Source organism: Danio aesculapii, chromosome 8 (assembly GCF_903798145.1).
Source record: "Danio aesculapii chromosome 8, fDanAes4.1, whole genome shotgun sequence".
NCBI lineage: Eukaryota > Metazoa > Chordata > Actinopteri > Cypriniformes > Danionidae > Danio > Danio aesculapii.
The window spans coordinates 43,526,784-43,546,260 of record NC_079442.1 but is presented as its reverse complement, the minus strand read 5'-3'; the positions used below and the strand labels follow the sequence as shown (position 1 = coordinate 43,546,260).

The 19,477-nt window shown below is 36.9% G+C and overlaps 1 protein-coding gene across 2 annotated transcripts; it reads right to left on the bottom strand.

Moving 5' to 3' along the window:
* Positions 1-712: 712 nt before the first annotated feature.
* si:dkey-8e10.3 (serine/threonine-protein kinase SBK1) lies at positions 713-17,669 on the bottom strand. 2 transcript variants are annotated; one of them, XM_056464030.1, is made up of 4 exons: positions 17,596-17,669; positions 11,644-11,829; positions 10,834-11,036; positions 713-1,641 (listed from the first exon to the last, which is right to left on the bottom strand). In XM_056464030.1, exons 2-4 carry the CDS (start codon positions 11,810-11,812, stop codon positions 1,000-1,002), a joined length of 1,014 nt encoding a protein of 337 aa, XP_056320005.1. In that variant the 5' UTR covers positions 11,813-11,829; positions 17,596-17,669; the 3' UTR covers positions 713-999. The 2 variants fall into 2 exon arrangements, with proteins under 2 accessions (XP_056320005.1, XP_056320006.1); XM_056464031.1 differs by having other exon boundaries at positions 17,549-17,660.
* Positions 17,670-19,477: the final 1,808 nt, after the last annotated feature.

Below are 19,477 nucleotides of genomic sequence, written 5' to 3'. Positions count from 1 at the left end.
CACCCACAGCAGTCGGCTGACAAATGGGGGGTTCAGTATCTTGATCAAGGGATCACCTCAGCTGTGGTATTGAAGGTGAAAGAGGATGCTGATTATTCACTCCTCCTACCTATAATCCCTGCTGGTGCCGGGACTTGAGCCTGCGACTTGATCACAAGTCCAAATTTCTGACCATTAGGCCACATATTTAGCATGGTTCATTGCTGTGTGCCATCATTGTATTATTATGTGTTTTGTTTCAAATGTGTATTTAAAATTTTGCACATGCAAGTGACCATGTTCTGTAAACCAATAGCATTCAGCAGCAAGTATAGCTCCACCATTTTGCGTCTGTACTGTTGTGCTAGGTACCTTTACAAAAAGAGTCCCAAAAAAATGTGCCACAGTTCTCTATTTTCATACTTCTGACAATGACTGACATACAGTTAAAAACAGAATTATTAGCCCCCTGTATATTGTTTTCCCCAATTTCTTTTCAACGGAAAGAACATTTTTGTCAATGCATTTTTAAACATAATAGATTTAATAACTCATTTCTAATAACTGATTTCTTTTATCTTTGCCATGATGACAGTAAATAATATTTTACTAGATATTTTTCAAGAATTTTGCAATAAAGGCTTAACTATGTTAATTAGGTTAATTAGGCAAGTTACAGAAATTAGGCAAATCATTGTATAACGACAGTTTGTTCTGTGGACAATTGGAAAAAAATATGTAATAATGAGCTTAAGTTGGTTTTAAAAAATTTAAAAAAACGCTTTTATTCTAGCTGAAATAAAGCAAATAAGACTTTCTCCAGAGGAAAAAATATTATAGGAAATACTGTGAACACTTCCTTGCTCTGTTAAACATCATTCGGGAAATATTTAAAAAGAAAAAGAAAATTCAAAGGAGGGTGAATAATTTTGACTTCAACTGTAAATATGTACTGTGTACAGTACGTGTGTTTGCACTGAGCAATGCCACTCAGTGTAAATCAACCATAACACCTCACTATTAATCAATATAGCTGCTCCTACATGGACTCGGTGTGGAAGTACAAATATCCCCATTTTCTCCCACCCATCCGTTGGCATCCTTCTCTCGTACCCAGTCCTTTCCCACATAACCTTTAACCTCTGTTATCGAGCACCTTTCATTGGACTTGATCGTTAGCATTCTCTTAAACATCTGCATGCACACAGGTGTAAACCTTTTCCATTGCGACGGCACTGGCGATTTCTTCACCGCTTGACGCCAGTCTGCAAACTCCTCATAAAAATCGTCGCTATCATTACAGCGCTCCCATGGGAAGAAGCCCGTGAGGATGCAGAAAAGAAGAACAGCGAAGGCCCAAGTGTCTAGAGATGGTTCGACACGGAGCGGAGGAACTTTAGGCTCTTTTTGGCCATCCTCCAGCACCATTGCGCACAACTCTGGAGCCATGTACGGAAGAGTTCCAGAGATGAAGCGGATGAAAGTTCCTTGTCTCTGCGTCAGGCCGAAGTCAGCTAGTTTGACTCGCCGGCAGTGGTTATCCAGCAGCAGGACGTTCTCCGGCTTGATGTCACGGTGGACCAGGCCTCGCTGGTGGATGAACTCCAGAGCACAGGAGATCTGGACAGCACAACGCTTTACTGCACATTCAGGAATGCCCACCTGGAGAGAGAACACAGAAGAGCATTGGACAGTACTTAAAGGGGTGGTCCACTACGATTACATATTTTAAACTTTAGTTGATGTGTAATGTATCTGTGTGAACATAAACAACATCTCTCAATGTTGAAGTTCATGCAAAGGGAGACATTGGCTTTTACAGAGTTCGCTTGGCAAAGCCTACAGCGAACAAAGTTTGGGGACTACAAAAAAAAATACATTCAGGCTAGTGAGATCACAAGGACTTCCAGTTACGCACATTCACCACGCACACACACCCTGCACAGTGAAGGGGCGTGACCAGAGGCAATTTAATGTTATGGCAGTGAAGCTAAAATGTGGTCCAAACGCTGCTATTCCCTCAGAGCTTCTTCTGTTTCTGTATTTGGGCTTCCAAAGGACACGACACAAAGACAGAAGTGCTTACAGTTTAATGTTAATTATGTTCCAGAGAGTTATAAAAAAGATATAGCTAGCATTTGACAAAGGAGAGCTTCCAGAATCTCTCCCAGTTCAGTGCTGGATTCGGCTAAAAACTCCTCCAACCATAATAGAAGAAGCTGTGGATTGAGCCACAACCTGTACATATTTTTATTTGTTAAAATTGATCTGTTACAAGCATATTTTCTAGCATTAACGGTATGTTGTAGCGAGGACGTGAACAAGGATGTAAACAATGGGAAATGCTGTTTGGCACCACTAACAATTTAGGTATAAAATCATGTTCATCAGTCAAACCCCTATAAACACCCACAATCTTCAGCAGCGCATGCAGTATCTCTTTATGCGGCCACTTTCCCTGCATTCTACATTTCAAACTCGCCATAGACATCTCAATAACAAACTCGCGAAAGATATGTGAACGTTTCATATTACTTACACATGCTTATTCCGAATATATGTGAAAGACACTTGTCAGGTTTCATTTTAAAAAGCAGATGTGAAATGCAGCTGTGTGCTCTTCATTTTTCTGTCTGGTTCAGGCAGCTAGCGCTGCTAACAGCTGCTCTAAATGACTGTTTACATAGCACTAAAACACGTGCTTGTTGTAGTAACGTGGAGCTGATCCGCGAATCACAGCCTATTATGTTAACTGACCAATTAAAGCCTCTTGAGGGCGGGCCTTTCAGAGGAACTAGGAAATATGACAGTTGTTTCATGTTAGCGGAGTAGCTGTATATAATCAAAGTAAGATATATGAAACAATAACGTGATTTTCTACAAGTGAAGCATGAGCACACGTTGCTTTGCATCTTATAAACACAACCAAGCCTTAAATATACACTGAGGACTACCCCTTTAAAGAACAAATGACTACAAGTAAAACTAACCATATTGATTTTGTTAGCTCACATTGCTAGTTTTGTGGGGAGCAATTCATCTGTGCATGTCAATAAAAAAGTAGTTTGCCCTTGTAATCTTTAATTGAAATCTGGAAAATGCACTTGCCGTTTTTTGTTTTTGTTTAATTAAATCCTCAGATTACGTCTGTCTAAGGTATTGGGCGTGGTTAACATACTTAACCACGCCGCTTCAGCTGTCAGTTTTAACAACAAACAAATAGTGAGGAGGAGGTGTTTGTTAGGTTGTAATTACTCTTCTAAACCCCCTTTTCTGATCTTTCTGAATTAAATGCCTCTTTACTACATCCAATAAGCTGGCAGTAGAAAAAAAACAAGCCACGCCCACTTTTTTCTCGTTTTATTTTTTTCATTTCTCTAGGAACTGTGTCACAAAACAAAAAAAGCAGTTGCAGCTTCCATTTCATGTGGACTTTAAAGTCTGCTTGAAATTAAAATTGACAATGTTTATTTTGCCAGCTCACATTATTATTATTATTAAAGTGATTAATTATCTGTGCAAGTCAATCCGTGGCTTTCCTCTGGGTGCTACAGTTTCCCCCACAGTCCAAAGACATGCGGTAAAAGTGAGCTGGATGAACTATGGCCGTAGTGTATGAGTGTGTGTGTTAATGAGAGTTTATGGGTGTTTCACAGTACTGGGTTGTGGCTAGAAGGGCATCCACTGCATATGCTGGATAAGTTATCGGTTCATTTCGTTGTGGTGACCTCTGATAAACTAGAGATTAAGCCGAAAAGAAAATGAATGAATGAATAAATGAATGTTTGTTTGCTATGAGAGAATGATGCGCAAAAGAAAGCCCCGCCCCCTACTCAATATTCAGTTTTTGTTGAAAATACATTAGCATACTAAAAATAAAAGTCACATCAAATTCTGGTTTATGCAGACTTTTAAAAGATTTAAAGCACAATGAAATTAATTAATTAATTAATTAAAATACATGTTTTATAGGGTTTTATTACCAAACACAAAACATTTTTAAACCAAAATGGCCGATAATCAAAGGAATATAAGTTGGGTTGAGATGAAATGAGATGAAAATTATTATAAAAATATTAAATAATGCTAATAACTAAAATTGTGTATTATTAGTGAACTTAGTACTAATATACTAATACTAATATACTATATACTTATAATACTAGTACTAATATCTTAGTAACAAAAAAGTGTTTCATTTTGCTATCCCTGAGCTGTGTGTGTGTGTGTGTGTTATGCAATACAGTATGTAATAAAGATTTATTACACTAAGATTTATAACACTAAGCATTTAAGAACTGAAATTGCCTATATGCGGAGTAATTTATTCTGGGTAATATAATAATAGTCTCAAAGAAAAAAAAATCTTGACACTTTGCTTATGTGTATGAACACAAAACTGTGTCAAGGCAACATCATTGCATAATAAATTAAAATATAAGGTTGCAGGAGTTTACGAGCCCCTGCTGCGTTATTACCGGTTTAAATCTTTCTGGGCTTCAGTGCATCGGGCTTAAGGTTTCACAGGATATGCTGAAGTAACAGAGACTCGTGTGCTGACAGAGAAAAACAGCTGCTCTGCTCTTTTACTCACATTGCACCCGCCAAGATTTCCTAAGAGGACATGTGAACATTACCGAAATATGTCAAACACACGTCCTGCACTTTATGCAGTTTAAAGCATGCGAGCATGGTTAGCGTGTGAACGTGCCTGTAGTACACAAAAGTGAAGGCCTGCGACTTTATTAGTCACAGACTGTACTATGGACATAAAAAAAAAAAGTAAAGGGACAGTTCACCCAAAATTCACCATCGGGCCATCTGATATATATACAGTTGAAGTCACAATTATTAGCCCTCCTGTGAATTTTTATTTTATTTATACATTTTCTTGTATTTCCTAAATTATGTTTATCAGAGCAAAGAAATTTTCACAATATTTCCTATGTTTTCTTCTGGAGAATGTCTTTTGTTTTATTTCGGCTGAAATGTTATTTTATAGCCCCTTATAATTTAAATTATGTATATTAAATTATATATATATATATATATATATATATATATATATATATATATATATATATATATATATATATATATATATATATATATATATATATATATATATATATATATGTATTTATTTATATTTATATATAGGTGTTTTGTTTTTTTATGAACACTACCTTAATGCACAAGTAGATAAAACTCGCTCATTCAGAGGCAGGAACCAGTGAACAACTTTAATCATAAGGTAAACACAAAAAAAGTTTCCAACTGGAGCTATTCACGGGACTTGAAACTTGTAAACACTTGCTCCAACAGGTGTGTGCGGCTCTTGGCCTCGCCCACACTGGTCACAGCTATCAAGCCGACCAATTGCAGAGCTTCGGCTATGGATCCTTACGATGTGTAGTTACATTTTTTTGAGAGGTGCGCATCGGCGTCAGCCACGGCGAGGAATATGCGACAGTGCGAAGGCTGCGGCTGACCATACGCTCGACAGAGGAGTACAAACAAGCCTTAAACCTTTACATTGCACTTTGAGCTCAATACTTGTATCTTGAAAAATATCTAGTCAACTGTATTATTGTACTGTATTATTTACTGTCATCATGAGAAAGATAAAAGAAATCAGTTATTAGAAATTAGTTCAGGAGTTCACACTTAGCTGATGATTGATTATAAAGCTTGTTTGGCATGCTGTCCTGGGAGAGAGCCCTGAGCTCATAAGATCCTCGAGCCTGGGGCTCCCTCCTGTTTGCAAGGCGAGAGGGGAGTTTGAACTCAGGTAGATCTCGAGAACTCCCCTGTTGTAGTAGCTAATGAACAGATAGTGATTGCTCTTAAGAGATAACTACTTACTAGAAGCATGTTTATGGTGCTGATTTGGATTGTTCAATTAACTTAATTTGCATGTTTTTGGATGGTGGGAGGAAACTGGGAAACCCGGGGGAAACCCATGTGAGCACGGGGAGAATGTGTAAACTCCGCACAGAAACGTCGGCTGGCTTGGTAAGGACTAGAACCAGTGACGTTCTTGCTGTGAGGCAACAGTGCTAACCACTGGGCCACCGTGTTACCCATCTAGGAAAGGAGGAGAAGTAGGGGTGGAAGGGGGGATTCTTTAAAACGAAGAAGGATGTTATATGGAACTTGGGGCATTTATAAAATATCTTCTCTCCGTTAAACAAAAGTATACAGGGGCTAATAATTTAGGAGGGCTAATAATTCTGACCTCAACTGTAGCTGACTTTTAATGTTTTTTTTTTTTTTAATTAATGCAAGTAAACTGCTACCCACACTCTGAAAGTAAATAAATAAATACAATACAGACTAAACAAAATGTATATGTTACTCCTAAAGCTTATGGTAATCATGTTATAATGCTCAGTTTTTTTGCACAAACTGTCTAATTTTTTATCATAAGACCTCTATGTACAGTAGTCGCTCACTATAATGTCGTTCACCTTATGAGGTCTTGCAGTTTCACGAATTTTTTTGTGCAATTTCACATGCTTTTTTTTTTTGTTTTTGTTTTTTTTTTACAGCACATTGTGTTCTGCATCCTGATTGTATGTAGACCATTGTCAATCAATCTCCTACATGCCATCTCTCCTGTGCAGTACAGAATGCGTTCAGCTTGCCAAATTTACATACATTTTTCATCGCTTACAGTATGACTTAGAAGTGCTGGACTGTATGTTTGCAAGTTTCCTCCCCACAATGTCGATGAAATGCTCTGCACCGTCAAGGGCACCTATGGTAGCACCCAAAAGGGAAAGGAAGATGCTAACCATTGCACAAAATGTTAAACTTCCCGACATGCTAAAGCAAGGTAGAAGTTATGCGGCTGTAGGGCACAATTACAGAATAAATAAATGAAGATCAGATGGTTTTGATCTTTGGTTTCATTCTATACAAAAGTTTGAACTTTAAGAGTGTTTAAACAAGAGAGAAAAGTGTGAAAATTAACGCCTGTCTGAGTAAAGTGTATAAAGTGTGTAGTGAGGGGTTTTACAGCCTCATAACATTTATAATAACTGTAAAAAATAAAGCTGACTACTTTACCTATTGTGGGTTATTTTTAGAACGTAACTTCCGCCATAAATAAGGGACCACTGTATATCATTGAGAGTCACAAGTATTGGTTTGGTTTCACCTGTGTGTATATATATATATATATATATATATATATATATATTTTTTTTATTATTATTATTTTTTACTATTTACTATCAGTAGCTATTGACTTTTTAGTGTTCTATTAAAGGACAGTATCACCTAAATCTTGTGTATAGTGTAAATTTAACAGCAAGTGTTTATTTTTTGAGTGAACCTAGTTTTGGAAACACTTTTATTTTCTTTGATAATAAGAATGATCAAAAGTAAATTGTCGCAACTAAGGCTCATTATTGATACTTATACGTACTCCTGTATAAATTTCTGGACAGTGCGAAACACATACCCAGGAGTTTTTTTTTTTGGCAGTTTTTGTTTTCGCGAATCCACCACAGGCCGCTGTGTACGCTTTTCAAGATCTCAAATTTCTCTCACGTGTGCCATTCGCGCCTGCTCATCTTGCATAAATTCACCAGAGGCTGCTGTCGACTGACTGATGGTTCTCACAGTCACACAAGGAAGGTTATCTTTTAAGGGTGTTTATTCACAGCAATGCAGATAATACAGAGAGATGAAGCAGGTACGTGGAGTTGCAGAGTGAGAGCGATCTCACAAACAGTTCACAAGGTAAACATCAGATCTTCAGTCAACCAGCAGAATAGCTTAGCCACTTCCCTTATCTGTTGCATACGCATCCACAGGTGAAGAGAGCCATCCACGGATAAAGGCGTGAGGGAGAGAAGTTGAGGGGAACTATCCAACTTCGATACCAGCCGATGAGTGAGTGAATGAGGTGGGTATTTAAGGTGTCTGGTGATTGTGGGTGTAGGTGCAGGTAGTCAATACTCTGGTGATTGATGACAGGTGTGGTGAGAGGTGGATGGAAAGGGAGAACGGTGATTGGAGCAGCAGGAATGAGCCGGGGATGTGACAGTGGTCAAGCTACTACTGGACAAGCTGGTAACAGTGGAAAAGCCATTCACAAGGAGGTAAGTGGTCAGCTGGTATCCGCGAAAAACGGAAGCCAACAATGGCGTCATACCGCCTCGTAGCATTCATTTTAAAGATGAAATGCAGCCATATGTAGCTCTGACTGCATAATTCGCAATCTCCAGAAATGTGTACGGGGGTACATTTTCACAATGAGCCCATGTTGCAAAAATTTATGTATCTGATTCAACAATGTCATTTTCACCTTTGTTGAGTTATGGGATTATTCTTTGTTCTATGTACAGTAGTTTAAATGGCATTTAAAAAAAACTTGATTTAAATTTTTACCAAAAGGACTCAAATTTTCTTGATAATTCTTCAGTTCGGGACGGTCATAGAGGCTGTGTATTATTTTCTTCTGTTTTGTTCTCTTGCTATGCCTCAACAAAAATATACATACGTGCTTCTCAGGTCCTCAACATGTTTTATCGGCATCTGTCAAACATCATTCTATATGCACTCAGACATCTCAGGCCCTTGGGATAAAATATATCACATCTATAGAGTCACTACAGTGTCTGGGGATGATGAAGTTGTAACCTTCTCAAGTGTCGGACACTGATTTGGAAGCGGTCTGGCAATGACAGACATAGAGCATGACAGAGTTAAGAGTATGTGTACTGAAAGTGTGTGTGTGTATATATAACAAGCATCAAAGCAAATGTCAAAATATATCGTTTTATTTTATATATAATACTAATGTTTTTACTGTGAATTACATAAGACAGTTGTCATTCATTGCAACTATAGCTACATGGTTATAAAAGCTACTAAAAAAAACGTTTATTAGAAACATATTTGGAATATTTAAAGCAAGAATCAGTTGATGACTTTTAAGAATCACTATAAAATACTCATTAATTGTCATTTAAATTTTTATACTTAGGACTTTTATTCAAACTTTTATTCAAACCAATAGACCCTCAACAAGATATTTTCTAATAATTTAAAATTTTAAATAAGGACATCACGGTGGCACAGTGGGTAGTACGATTGCCTCACAGCAAGAAAGTTGCTGGTTCGAGTCTCAGCTGGGTCAGTTGGCATTTCTGTGTGGAGTTTGCATGTTCTCCCATGTTTGCGTGTGTTTTCTCCGGGTGCTCCAGTTTCCCCCACAAGTCCAAAGATATGCTCTATAGGTGAATTGGATATGCTAAAATTGTCCGTAGTGTATGTGTGTGAATGAGTTTGTATGGGTGTTTCCCAGTGATGGGTTGCAGCTGGAAGGGCATCAGCTGCGTACGCTGGATAAGTTGGCGGTTCATTCTACTGTGACGACCCCAGATTAATAAAGGGACTAAGCCGAAAAGAAAATGAATGAATGAAAAAAAGAGTTTCAGCGTAGGCTTAGTGGTCAGGACTGTCACCTCACAGCAAGAAGATTGCTTCCTCGAGTCCTGGCTGGGTCAGTTGGAGTTTCTGTGTGGAGTTTGCATGTTCTCCCCGTATTGGCATGGGTTTCCTCTGGGTGCTCCGGTTTAGCCCACAGTCCAAAGATATGCGGTACAGGTAAATTGAATAAACTAAATTGGCTGAAGTGTATGAGTGAGAAAGTGAGTGTGTATGGGTGTTTCCCAGTACAGGATTGTGGCTGGAAGGGCATCCGTTGTGTAAAACATATGGAATAGTTGCCGGTTCATTTCACTGTGTTGAACTCTGACAAATAAGGGACGAAGGAAACTTAATAAATGAAGGAGAGTTTTTTTTTCTTGTTTCTAGTCCAAACATGCAAATTTTCTTTCTAATTTTAAATCTTTACTTTAAACCCTTTTTGTTTAGGATTGCTTTTAATTAATCTGTCTTCTGTTTCTGTTTTTTTTTTTTTTTTTTTTTTTTTTGCTTTTATCATTGTAGTATCTTTTATGTATATTGTCTTGATTTGTATGGGAAGCACTTTGAGAAAGTCACTTTTAAATATACTTATTAAACATCTAAACATTTGAGAAGCAATTTTTAGACAAGTAAAAAAATATTAAGTCAAAATCAAGTGAGTTTTTTCTTAAAACAAGCAAAATAATCTTGTTTTTGGTTTGAAATCAACTATTTTACTTGGTTTAGGGAAAAACTCACAGAATTTTGATTATTATTTCTCAAAACAAAACATTATATTTGACTTGTCTAGAAAATGCTTCTTGATTTAAGAATTTTTAGATATTTTGACTAAGACAAAAACTCTAAGTAAGGAAAGCTTTTTTACAGTGTTTAAAGTAATTGATATTAACCATAATAGTCATTCTGTAATTTGTCTAAAATATATATTGAGCTAAATATTAAAACGCTTTATGTGTAGATCAATCAGAATAAATTAAAAGTATTATTTCAAGATGGCTTGAAAGTCGGTGACAAAGGAAAACAATAATATTAATACATGGAATGCACTTGACAAAATGTAAAATAAAAAGTCATGGTTAAAAAGTTTTTAAAACAGCCCCAAAGCTGCAGAAAAAGTGCCAAAAGCTCCAAAAAAGCCATGCATCTGTTTGCATGTTCTCTCCATGTTGGCGTGGGTTTCCTCCAGGTGCTCTGGTTTCCCCCACACTCGAAAGACATGTGCTTTAGGTAATTTGTATAATTGGTCCTAGTGTATGACTGTGTGTGTATGGGTGTTTCCCAGTACTGGGTTGTGGTAGGAGGGGCATCAGCTACCTATTACATATGCCGGAATAGTTGGCTGTTCATTCCGCTGTGACGACCTCTAAAACAGAGACTGAGCCGAAGGAAAGTTAATGAATGATCACCTACCCGTGGCTGGATGATGGCAAACAAATCCCGTCCCGTGACAAGCTCCTGGGCAAATCCGTAGTGTTCGTTGGACTGGAAGGCGATGCCGAACAATCCCACGATGCAGGGATGACAGGACAGATGCAGTGAGATGCAGTATTCTCTGAGAAATCCCTGCAGTTTGGTGGAGGCCTTCGGGAGCACTTTCAGAGCCATTGGAGTGCCTTGTTAAAAAAAAAAAACAGACAAGACGGGGGCAAAGTATTGAATACATCATGTTTTTTATCCTGGGTATAATATTTCTAAAGGAGCTGTTGACATGGAATTGAACCAGATTTTGGTAAAAACCCAAACTATACAAGCATAACAAATATGGAGAATGAAGTCACATGCATTGCTCAGGAGTGAGTTTTTCACAGACTTCAACAGAGTGTAAAAATCTTGCTGGTTCTGTAAGTCTTATCTTTAAGTCAGGTGATTGGCTGGGCCATTCTACAGCTTTATTTTATTTCTCTGAACCCAGTTAAGAGATTCCTTGGCTGTGTTTTGGACCATTGTCTTGCTGAAATGTCCACCCTGGTTTCATATTCATCATCTTGCTAATGTAGATGTTGGACTGAAGCAGCTAATAGCAATATACAATGATGAAGGGCAAAGAACTACTGAGAGATTTCAGTTGTTGTTATGTGATTTCAATTATATTTTTAACAATGAATTTGGAATTGACACCGTTCTTTATTTACTTAACAGGAATTTAAACCAAAAGAGTGAAATCTTGTAGATATGTGTGTAAAGTTCTTTTAGTTATCTACTGAATATAGTATACTGTACCTTTGCATCTGTGGGTGACCAGTAGCACACGGCCATACTTTCCACGGCCGATCTCTTTAATGATGTTGAAATGTTCTGGAATCTCTAGCTTACATAAACTCTGAGACGTCAATTCCATCAGCTCGTCTATCAGACTGCTGCCATCCTCCACTAAGCCCAGCTCAATCATCACACCGCCTGTTCTGACTGATCAAGACAAATACAGAGAGAGAGAGAGAGAGTTATAGTATATTTAACACACAATAACTTTCAACAGAAATTGTCTCCTGCTACTGTATACAGGATTTAGAGGCTAATAATATTATTAAATGTGCAATTTTGTACAATTTTTAGAAATCCTTTTTTTGGTCATATTTTTATGGTAATGATATAATCTCTATCATAGCTGGCAGCTAGCTCTCTGCAACTCTTACATGGTCATTCACTGAAGCTAAGCAGGGCTGCGTCTGGTCAGTACCTGGATGGGAGACCACATGGGAAAGCTGGGTTGCTGCCAGAAGTGGTGTTAGTGAGGCCAGCGGGGGGGCACTTAACCTGCAGTCTGTGTGGGTCCTAATGCCCCAGTATATTGAAGGGGACACTACTGTCAATGAGCGCTGTCTTTTAGATGAGATGTTAAACTGAGGTCTTGACTCTCTGTGGTCATTAAAAATCCCAAGATGTCCCTCGAAAAAGATTTGGCATTTTGGCCAAATATGCCCACTGGCCTCCATCAATCATGGCCTCCTAACCATCCCCATATCATAATTGACTTCATCACTCTGTCTTCTCTCCACTAGTCAGCTGGTGTGTGGTGTGCGGTCTGGCGCAAAATGGCTGCCGTCGTGTCATCCAGGTGGATGCTGCACACTGCTAGTGGATAAGAAGATTCCCCCAATGTTTAAAGCGCTTAGAGTGTCTAGAAAAATCGCTATATAAATGTTAAGAATTATTATTATTATCTATTGTTTATTGTAACCGTTTAATATACAGTATTATAAATACATGCAACTTTTAAGGTTAATAATGCATCAGTAGCCTAAATATTTAATGGCATTGAGCTAATATTTGGAAATGCAAGACTTTTGAGACACTTGGAAGTTCTTTGTTTCTCTTGATTTATGATTTATTATTGTTTGATTAAAATGTATTTATTTGATTCTATATAAAACAATTCTTCCACGTTAAAAAAACAAACATTTTAATAGAATGCAGTTTGATGCATAAAATCTCATAAAGGTGCTTTGTTTTTTAGATGTTTATATTTATTTATAGACAGCAATATATCTTTTTTTTTCAGGTTTGAGAAGATATTAAATTTTTTTTTGTTTAGTTTGGCTAAAAGCAAAAATACAATAACTAAAATAAAATATTAAGACAAAAAGTAATTATAAATGTCAAAAGGCAACTACTAACGAAAACAACAAAATCACAATTACTAAAAAATAATTAAAAAGAAAAATGAAAAATAAATAAAAAAATAAATAAATAATTAAATAAATAAATAAAATCTGGGCTAATAATCATAAAAAACTAAAGGAAAAAATATACAGTTGAAGTCAGAATTATTAGCCCCCCTGGATTATTCGCCCTCCTGTTTATTTTTTTCACAATTTCTGTTTAACGGAGACAACATTTTTTCAACACATTTCTAAACATAATACTTTTAATAACTCATTTCTAATAACTGATTTATTTTATTTTTGCAATGATGACAGTACATAATATTAATTAGTATTAATAGGTTATTAGGTCATTAGGTTAACTAGGCAGGTTAGGGTAATTAGGCAAGTTATTGTATAACGATGGTTTATTCTGTAGACTATCGAAAAAATATAGCTTAAAGGGGCTAATAATGTTGACCTTAAAATGGTTTTAAATAAAAACTATTCTAGCCGAACTAAAACAAATAAGACTTTTTCCAAAAGAAAAAAAATATGATCAGACATACTGTGTAAATTCCTTGCTCTGTTAAACATAATTTGGAAAATATTTTAAAAAGACAAAATTATTCAAAGGGGGGCTAATAATTCTGAATTCAACTGTATTTTTTTTTCTATTTTGAGAATATATTTCCAATTTTGGGGTGACACAGTGGGTAGCGTTGTTGCCTCTTCTGTGTGGAGTTTGCATGTTCTCCCTGTGTTCGTGTGTGTTTCCTCCAGGTGTACCGGTTTTCCCCACAAGTCCAAAGACGTACGCTATAGGTGAATTGGATGAGCTAAATTGTCCATAGTCTATGAGTGTGAAGGAGAGTGTATGGAGGTTTCCCAGTGATGGGTTGCAGCTAGAAGGGCATCTGCTGGGCAAAACATGTGGTGGATAGGTTGGCGGGTAATTTTGCTGTGGCGACCCCTAAATAATAAAGGGACTAATAATAATAATAATAATAATAATAATAATAATAATAATAATAATAATAAACAAAAGGCAATTTTAAAAATAGCAAAAGGCCACTACTAATAAACCACGAAATTACAACTACAAAAAATGATTAGGATAAAATTAAAACCTAAAAATAAAATGTGGGCCAATAATAATTGAAAAATTCTACAACAAAATTATATATTTTGATAATTTTTTTTGTATTTAGTTTTTCTAAAAATTAAAATAACAAAAACTAAAATAAATACTAAAACAATGAGCAATTAAAAATAGCAATAGACAACTACTAATAAAAACAACAAAATGACAATTAGTAAAAACATAATTAGGATAAAAATGAAAACCAAAAATAAAACATGGGCCAATAATAATAAACTACAACAATACAACAATATATATATATATATATATATATATATATATATATATATATATATATATATATATATATATATATATACATATATATATATATATATATATATATATATATATATATATATATATATATATATATATTTTTTTTTTTTTTTTTTTTTTCATTTTGAAAATATATTCTTCATTTTTTTATTTAGTTTTGCTAAAAACGAAAATAACAAAAAAAAAAAAACTAAAACAAAACAATTATTTAAAAAAAAAAGCAAAAGGCCAATACTAATAATAAATTAAGTAAAATGACTTAAATAAAAATGAAAACCAAACATTGAAAATAAAAATCTGGGCTAATAATAATAATACAAATTTAATGATAAAACCAAATCAAATTAAGGAAAATATCCCATTTAAAAGCTGCCTTTATTACATGTTTAGTTAAATCTTTCATTTTAGTCCAAAATATTATATTTAAAACTTCATCCATTTCAATAGACCTTTTTCACAAGACGTGAAAAATCATCATAATCTTAAATCCTTGAAAGTTTTTAATGTTTAGATAAACATTTATATGCATTTATGTATGAATTAGATCATCTAATTACTAAAAACGATTATACCGATAGCATTTCTAATGCAGCATCTATGGGGCTGAGAGTAAATCTGACGTTATTGTCTTCTCTGGCTGCTGTCATCAGTTTCACACTATTTTTTTCCCCTTTTTCTCAAAGTCTTGATAACATCATTGTGGATGCTTTCTTTTATTATTTCAGCAATTAGAGTTGTAAAAAAATTACTTGTACTCTCTGGTTCACCTAGCTCTAAGTTTACCTAAACATGATGCCTTCCGCTAATGAGGAAACCAGCAATGTGGAAAGGTCTATTAAAAAACGCCCTTTTCCCCAGTTAAAGACTGAAAGTTGCTTCACTAGTTTTCGAAACTTCTGTATGACAGTAGCCGAGCGTTTGTGTTTGTTCTCATCCCTCATCGATGAACAATCAACACATTCCTCTTGAGCTTGCAAACACTCACTACATGCATTCCTGCTGCTGTAAAGCTCCTGCGCTGCCTGTGCTTGGATACTCGGTGCAAACAAAACACATGTTCAAGACCAGCCGCGTCAGGAGAATAACTGCGGAATCTAATGAGGTCATGTGTGGCATCTGCAATTATGAGCTATTCCTTCCTTTTTAACGTACTAATAGAAGCTGGATGCTGTGCAATACACTGCATGACCTTTTCTGTTATTTCAAGGAAAAATATAGTAAAAAATCTATAAGAAAATTGTGTTATTTTATCAGTGAAATTGTATTATAGTTTAAGCTTTTAGTTTAAATAATAATAATAATAATGATAATTTAAAGAAGAAGTTAAAAGCACTCATTTTCAGTTTATTTGGACCCAAGAAATGGAGGAAAAACTAAGGGAAATTTGCCGGGAGCACCCGTGTCTGTTTGACGTCATCTGAGCAATACCACAACTAGGTTGAAAAATAAAAAAAAGTTGAGAGAAACGGCTAATTCCCTTAAAAATCCAGATGAGCAAAATAATTACATTATGTACCCCACTAAAGCCTTCTTTTTTCATTATGTAATTAATAATGAAAGATATATTACGTGACCTTGCATTGTTTCCATGTCACATGTTAAACAAAGTTGTCAGCGATTCTTCCCATTTTAAAGTTATGCAGTGTCAAACCCCCTGTCGCCAATCCATCCTACAGTGTAAACACAGCAGCGATGGAACGCTAACCCAGATAGTCATGCAGTGTGAAAACATGTGTGACACGACTACTTTGAAAATCATGCAGTCTAAAGTGGACATTAGAAAGTCATTTACCTGTTTAATAATGATTTGATCAGCTGTAGTTTGAAATTACACTGTTTTTCTCTTAGGGCTTATTATGCTGTCTCTGTCGCCATCTTGTGGATGAACATTGTCAACCGTATTTGCTCAAAGACAGGCTAATGGCTGCCAATGCCAATGTCTCTCAGAAATTATAAATATTTTAAAATAGGCACTATCCTTATAAATAAACTGCATAATTGCAGTCTAAACAACTACATTCTCAACTAAAAAAACCTCAACAAGTACATTATGGTGTCCAACAGCTGCAATATTTGTCAAACTGTAGTGTCCTCTGCTTGCCGTTGTATGTGGGCAGAGTAATACACAAGAGTGAAGGTTTAAGAGGTGGTGCGAGTGCTGCTACTGGCACAGTGGGTAGCACAATCGCCTCACAGCAAGTAGGTCGCTGGTTTGTTGGGATCAGTTGGCATTTCTGTGTGGAGTTTGCATGCTCTCCCCATGTTCGCGTGGGTTTCCTCTGGGTGCTCAGTTTTGCACCACAGCCCGAAGACATGCGGTTAGGGTTAACTGAATAAGCTGAATTGATTTTATGGATTATGGAAAAGAGGGTATGGGTGTTTCCCAGTGTTGGGTTGCAGCTGAAAGGGCATCCGCTGCGTAAAACATGTGCTGGATAAGTTGGTGGTTCATTCCGCTGTGGCGACCCCCTGATTAATAAAAGGACTTAGCCGAAAAGAGAATGAATTAATGAATGAATTATTAGTTTAGTGAAATAAAGTTTCATTTATATTTAAATAAACTTATTTGGTTTTGTGGTTTCAGTTTTACTTCGAATCTGTTGACTTCTTTATTCTTTACAAATCAAACCTGTTAGAATTCAACAAAAAGGCTAATTAAATAATTTAATCATTCATATTGTCAATATATGTTTTAATCACTGTTTTTCCTAGCGATGCATTTATTTTATTTATTATAGATTCAACATTTCAAAATAAATCCTAATTAATTCCAACAAAAATGCAGTTTATCATTTATATCATCAGTATCTTCAACTGTACACTCTGAGTTTTAACCAGATATACTCATCCCAGTTTATTCAGTCAAACTGATTCAACATATTAAGTTCAATTTTGTATAAATATAAAAATTAGTTACCAGTAAAATAAGTTCAAGCAGCATAAAATTATTTGTTCTTTTGACTAGTTGTCATTACATTTTCCACCGTGTACTCCCAAATTTGAAAACCATTTACAAACCACTATTTTTATAACATGCAATCCAATACTGCATTCAACAATTGTACATGCAGACTTCATATGCATGCACAATCCTGCCCAGCATTCAGCTTTCTCCACAAACCTGCCTTTATCAACTGTACAGTAAAGTCTCTCTCTCTCTTCTCTCACCTCTCTGCAGCTGTGCAAAGGATCAGGATGTCCAGACGCGCAGCAGTAACAGCAGTGCCAATGCAAGCTCTTTGAATGGAACGACTCTATTAACAAGGGCTTCAAGCTTCTGAAATGCTTTATATGGAAGAAGCACCCAGTTCAGGACTCCTCCCGCACTGACAACACAAGTAAACAGATGTCTACTTACATATATCAGACACATACGGCTGACACGTATCATATCTCATCAGATGTGGGTTACACACATTCAGATGAATGAAAAAAAAAACTTACCCTAGTTTCTACACTAATAAGGTGCTTTTTGGCATCAATGGTGCTGTGCAAAACTTTTAAAGGGTGCCATGAAATTAAAACACTGTATTTTAGATGTTAGTATCAGTGTGAATCAGGGTATCTTCCGTCCATTCCATATTCGTTTTCAAACAAAAAAATAGGGAAAACTAAGAAAACGACTGTTTTTCGGTTTTTCTTTTGCTCTCAAAACATGAAAATTTTGGTTTAGGGTAGGAAAACGAATAAACAACTTTAAAATTCATTCACACATGTAGACACCCTTTGTCCTCTGATTGGCCAACCGAATCTGAGCAGTTGATGTTGCCCTCGAAATGATAGTCATATGTATATTGTCACGGATTGGTCAGGCTCTCACGATCCCCACTCACGAAGATCACCATCACCTGACTTCTAATGAGCACACAGCTGCATCACATTCACGAGCACCAGATAAAAGCACAGCACTCCAGTCGCTCATTGTCCGGGCTCGTCTCGACGAAAGCGGACAACTGAGCGACCACTCAGCGTAGTCATCCTCAGCTAAAACAAACGCTTTACTTACCTGTTCTCTTTGTATTCCTCCTAGTCTTCCTGGTCCACCCGAATCGTCCTGTCTTCCAGTCCTTCCAAGTCTGTGTCATCCTCTGTCAGCTGTATCTGGTGTGTGCTGTCCATCCTCGTGTATTCCTGTTACCCAGCCACGGAGGAAAAGACCCCAACATCACTCCTGATCCTCCTGGCTATCCTTCATGTGCTCCTTGTTGTCATTTAATAAACACCCTAACGTTTCCTTACCTCTGTCTCCTGTCCGCTTCATAACAGAAGCCCGGACCAATAACGACGACAACATGAGCACCCCCGATCACTTTCAAGAGCTGGTGGACCAGTTGAAGCGGATTCTACAGCCACCAGCTCCACTTTCCAACGCACCACCAGCACCGAGCACTTCCGCCTCCACAGTTTCTTCTTCGGCCCTTCCTTCCAGTCCCATGGCCCGACCAGCGCCCTACTCAGGCGGAGCGGGGGAGTGCAATGGTTTTCTGTTACAATGTTCCCTCATATTCGAAATGCAACCTTCTCTATATCCCACAGATAAGTCAAAGATCGCCTACATCGTATCACTACTCTCTGGGCCTGCACTTAAATGGGCTGAGACGATCTGGAACCAAGCCGGGCCGGTCATGAATTCCATCACTACCTTCACGGAGTATTTCAAAGAGGTGTTTGGACGTTCTGATGGGGAAGTAGCCGCTGGAGAGCAGCTGTATCATCTAAAGCAAGGTACTCTATCTACACAGGAATATGCTCTCCGGTTTCGCACTCTAGCAGCTGCAAGTGGATGGAATGAGAGATCGTTGTTGACCACGTACCGGCTCGGCTTGGAACCCACTCTCCGAATCCAGCTGGCCACATTAGATGATACTATGGGTCTGGAGAGATTCATCCAACATTCTCTCCGATGTTCCGATCGTCTCCGTTCCTATCAACAGGACACCATCACCCCCTCGTCTGCACTCCTCCAATCGCCTGAGTCAACAGCCTCTCCAGAACCAGAACCCATGATAATAGAGTCTGGAAGACTGACATCAGCGGAACGACAGAGGAG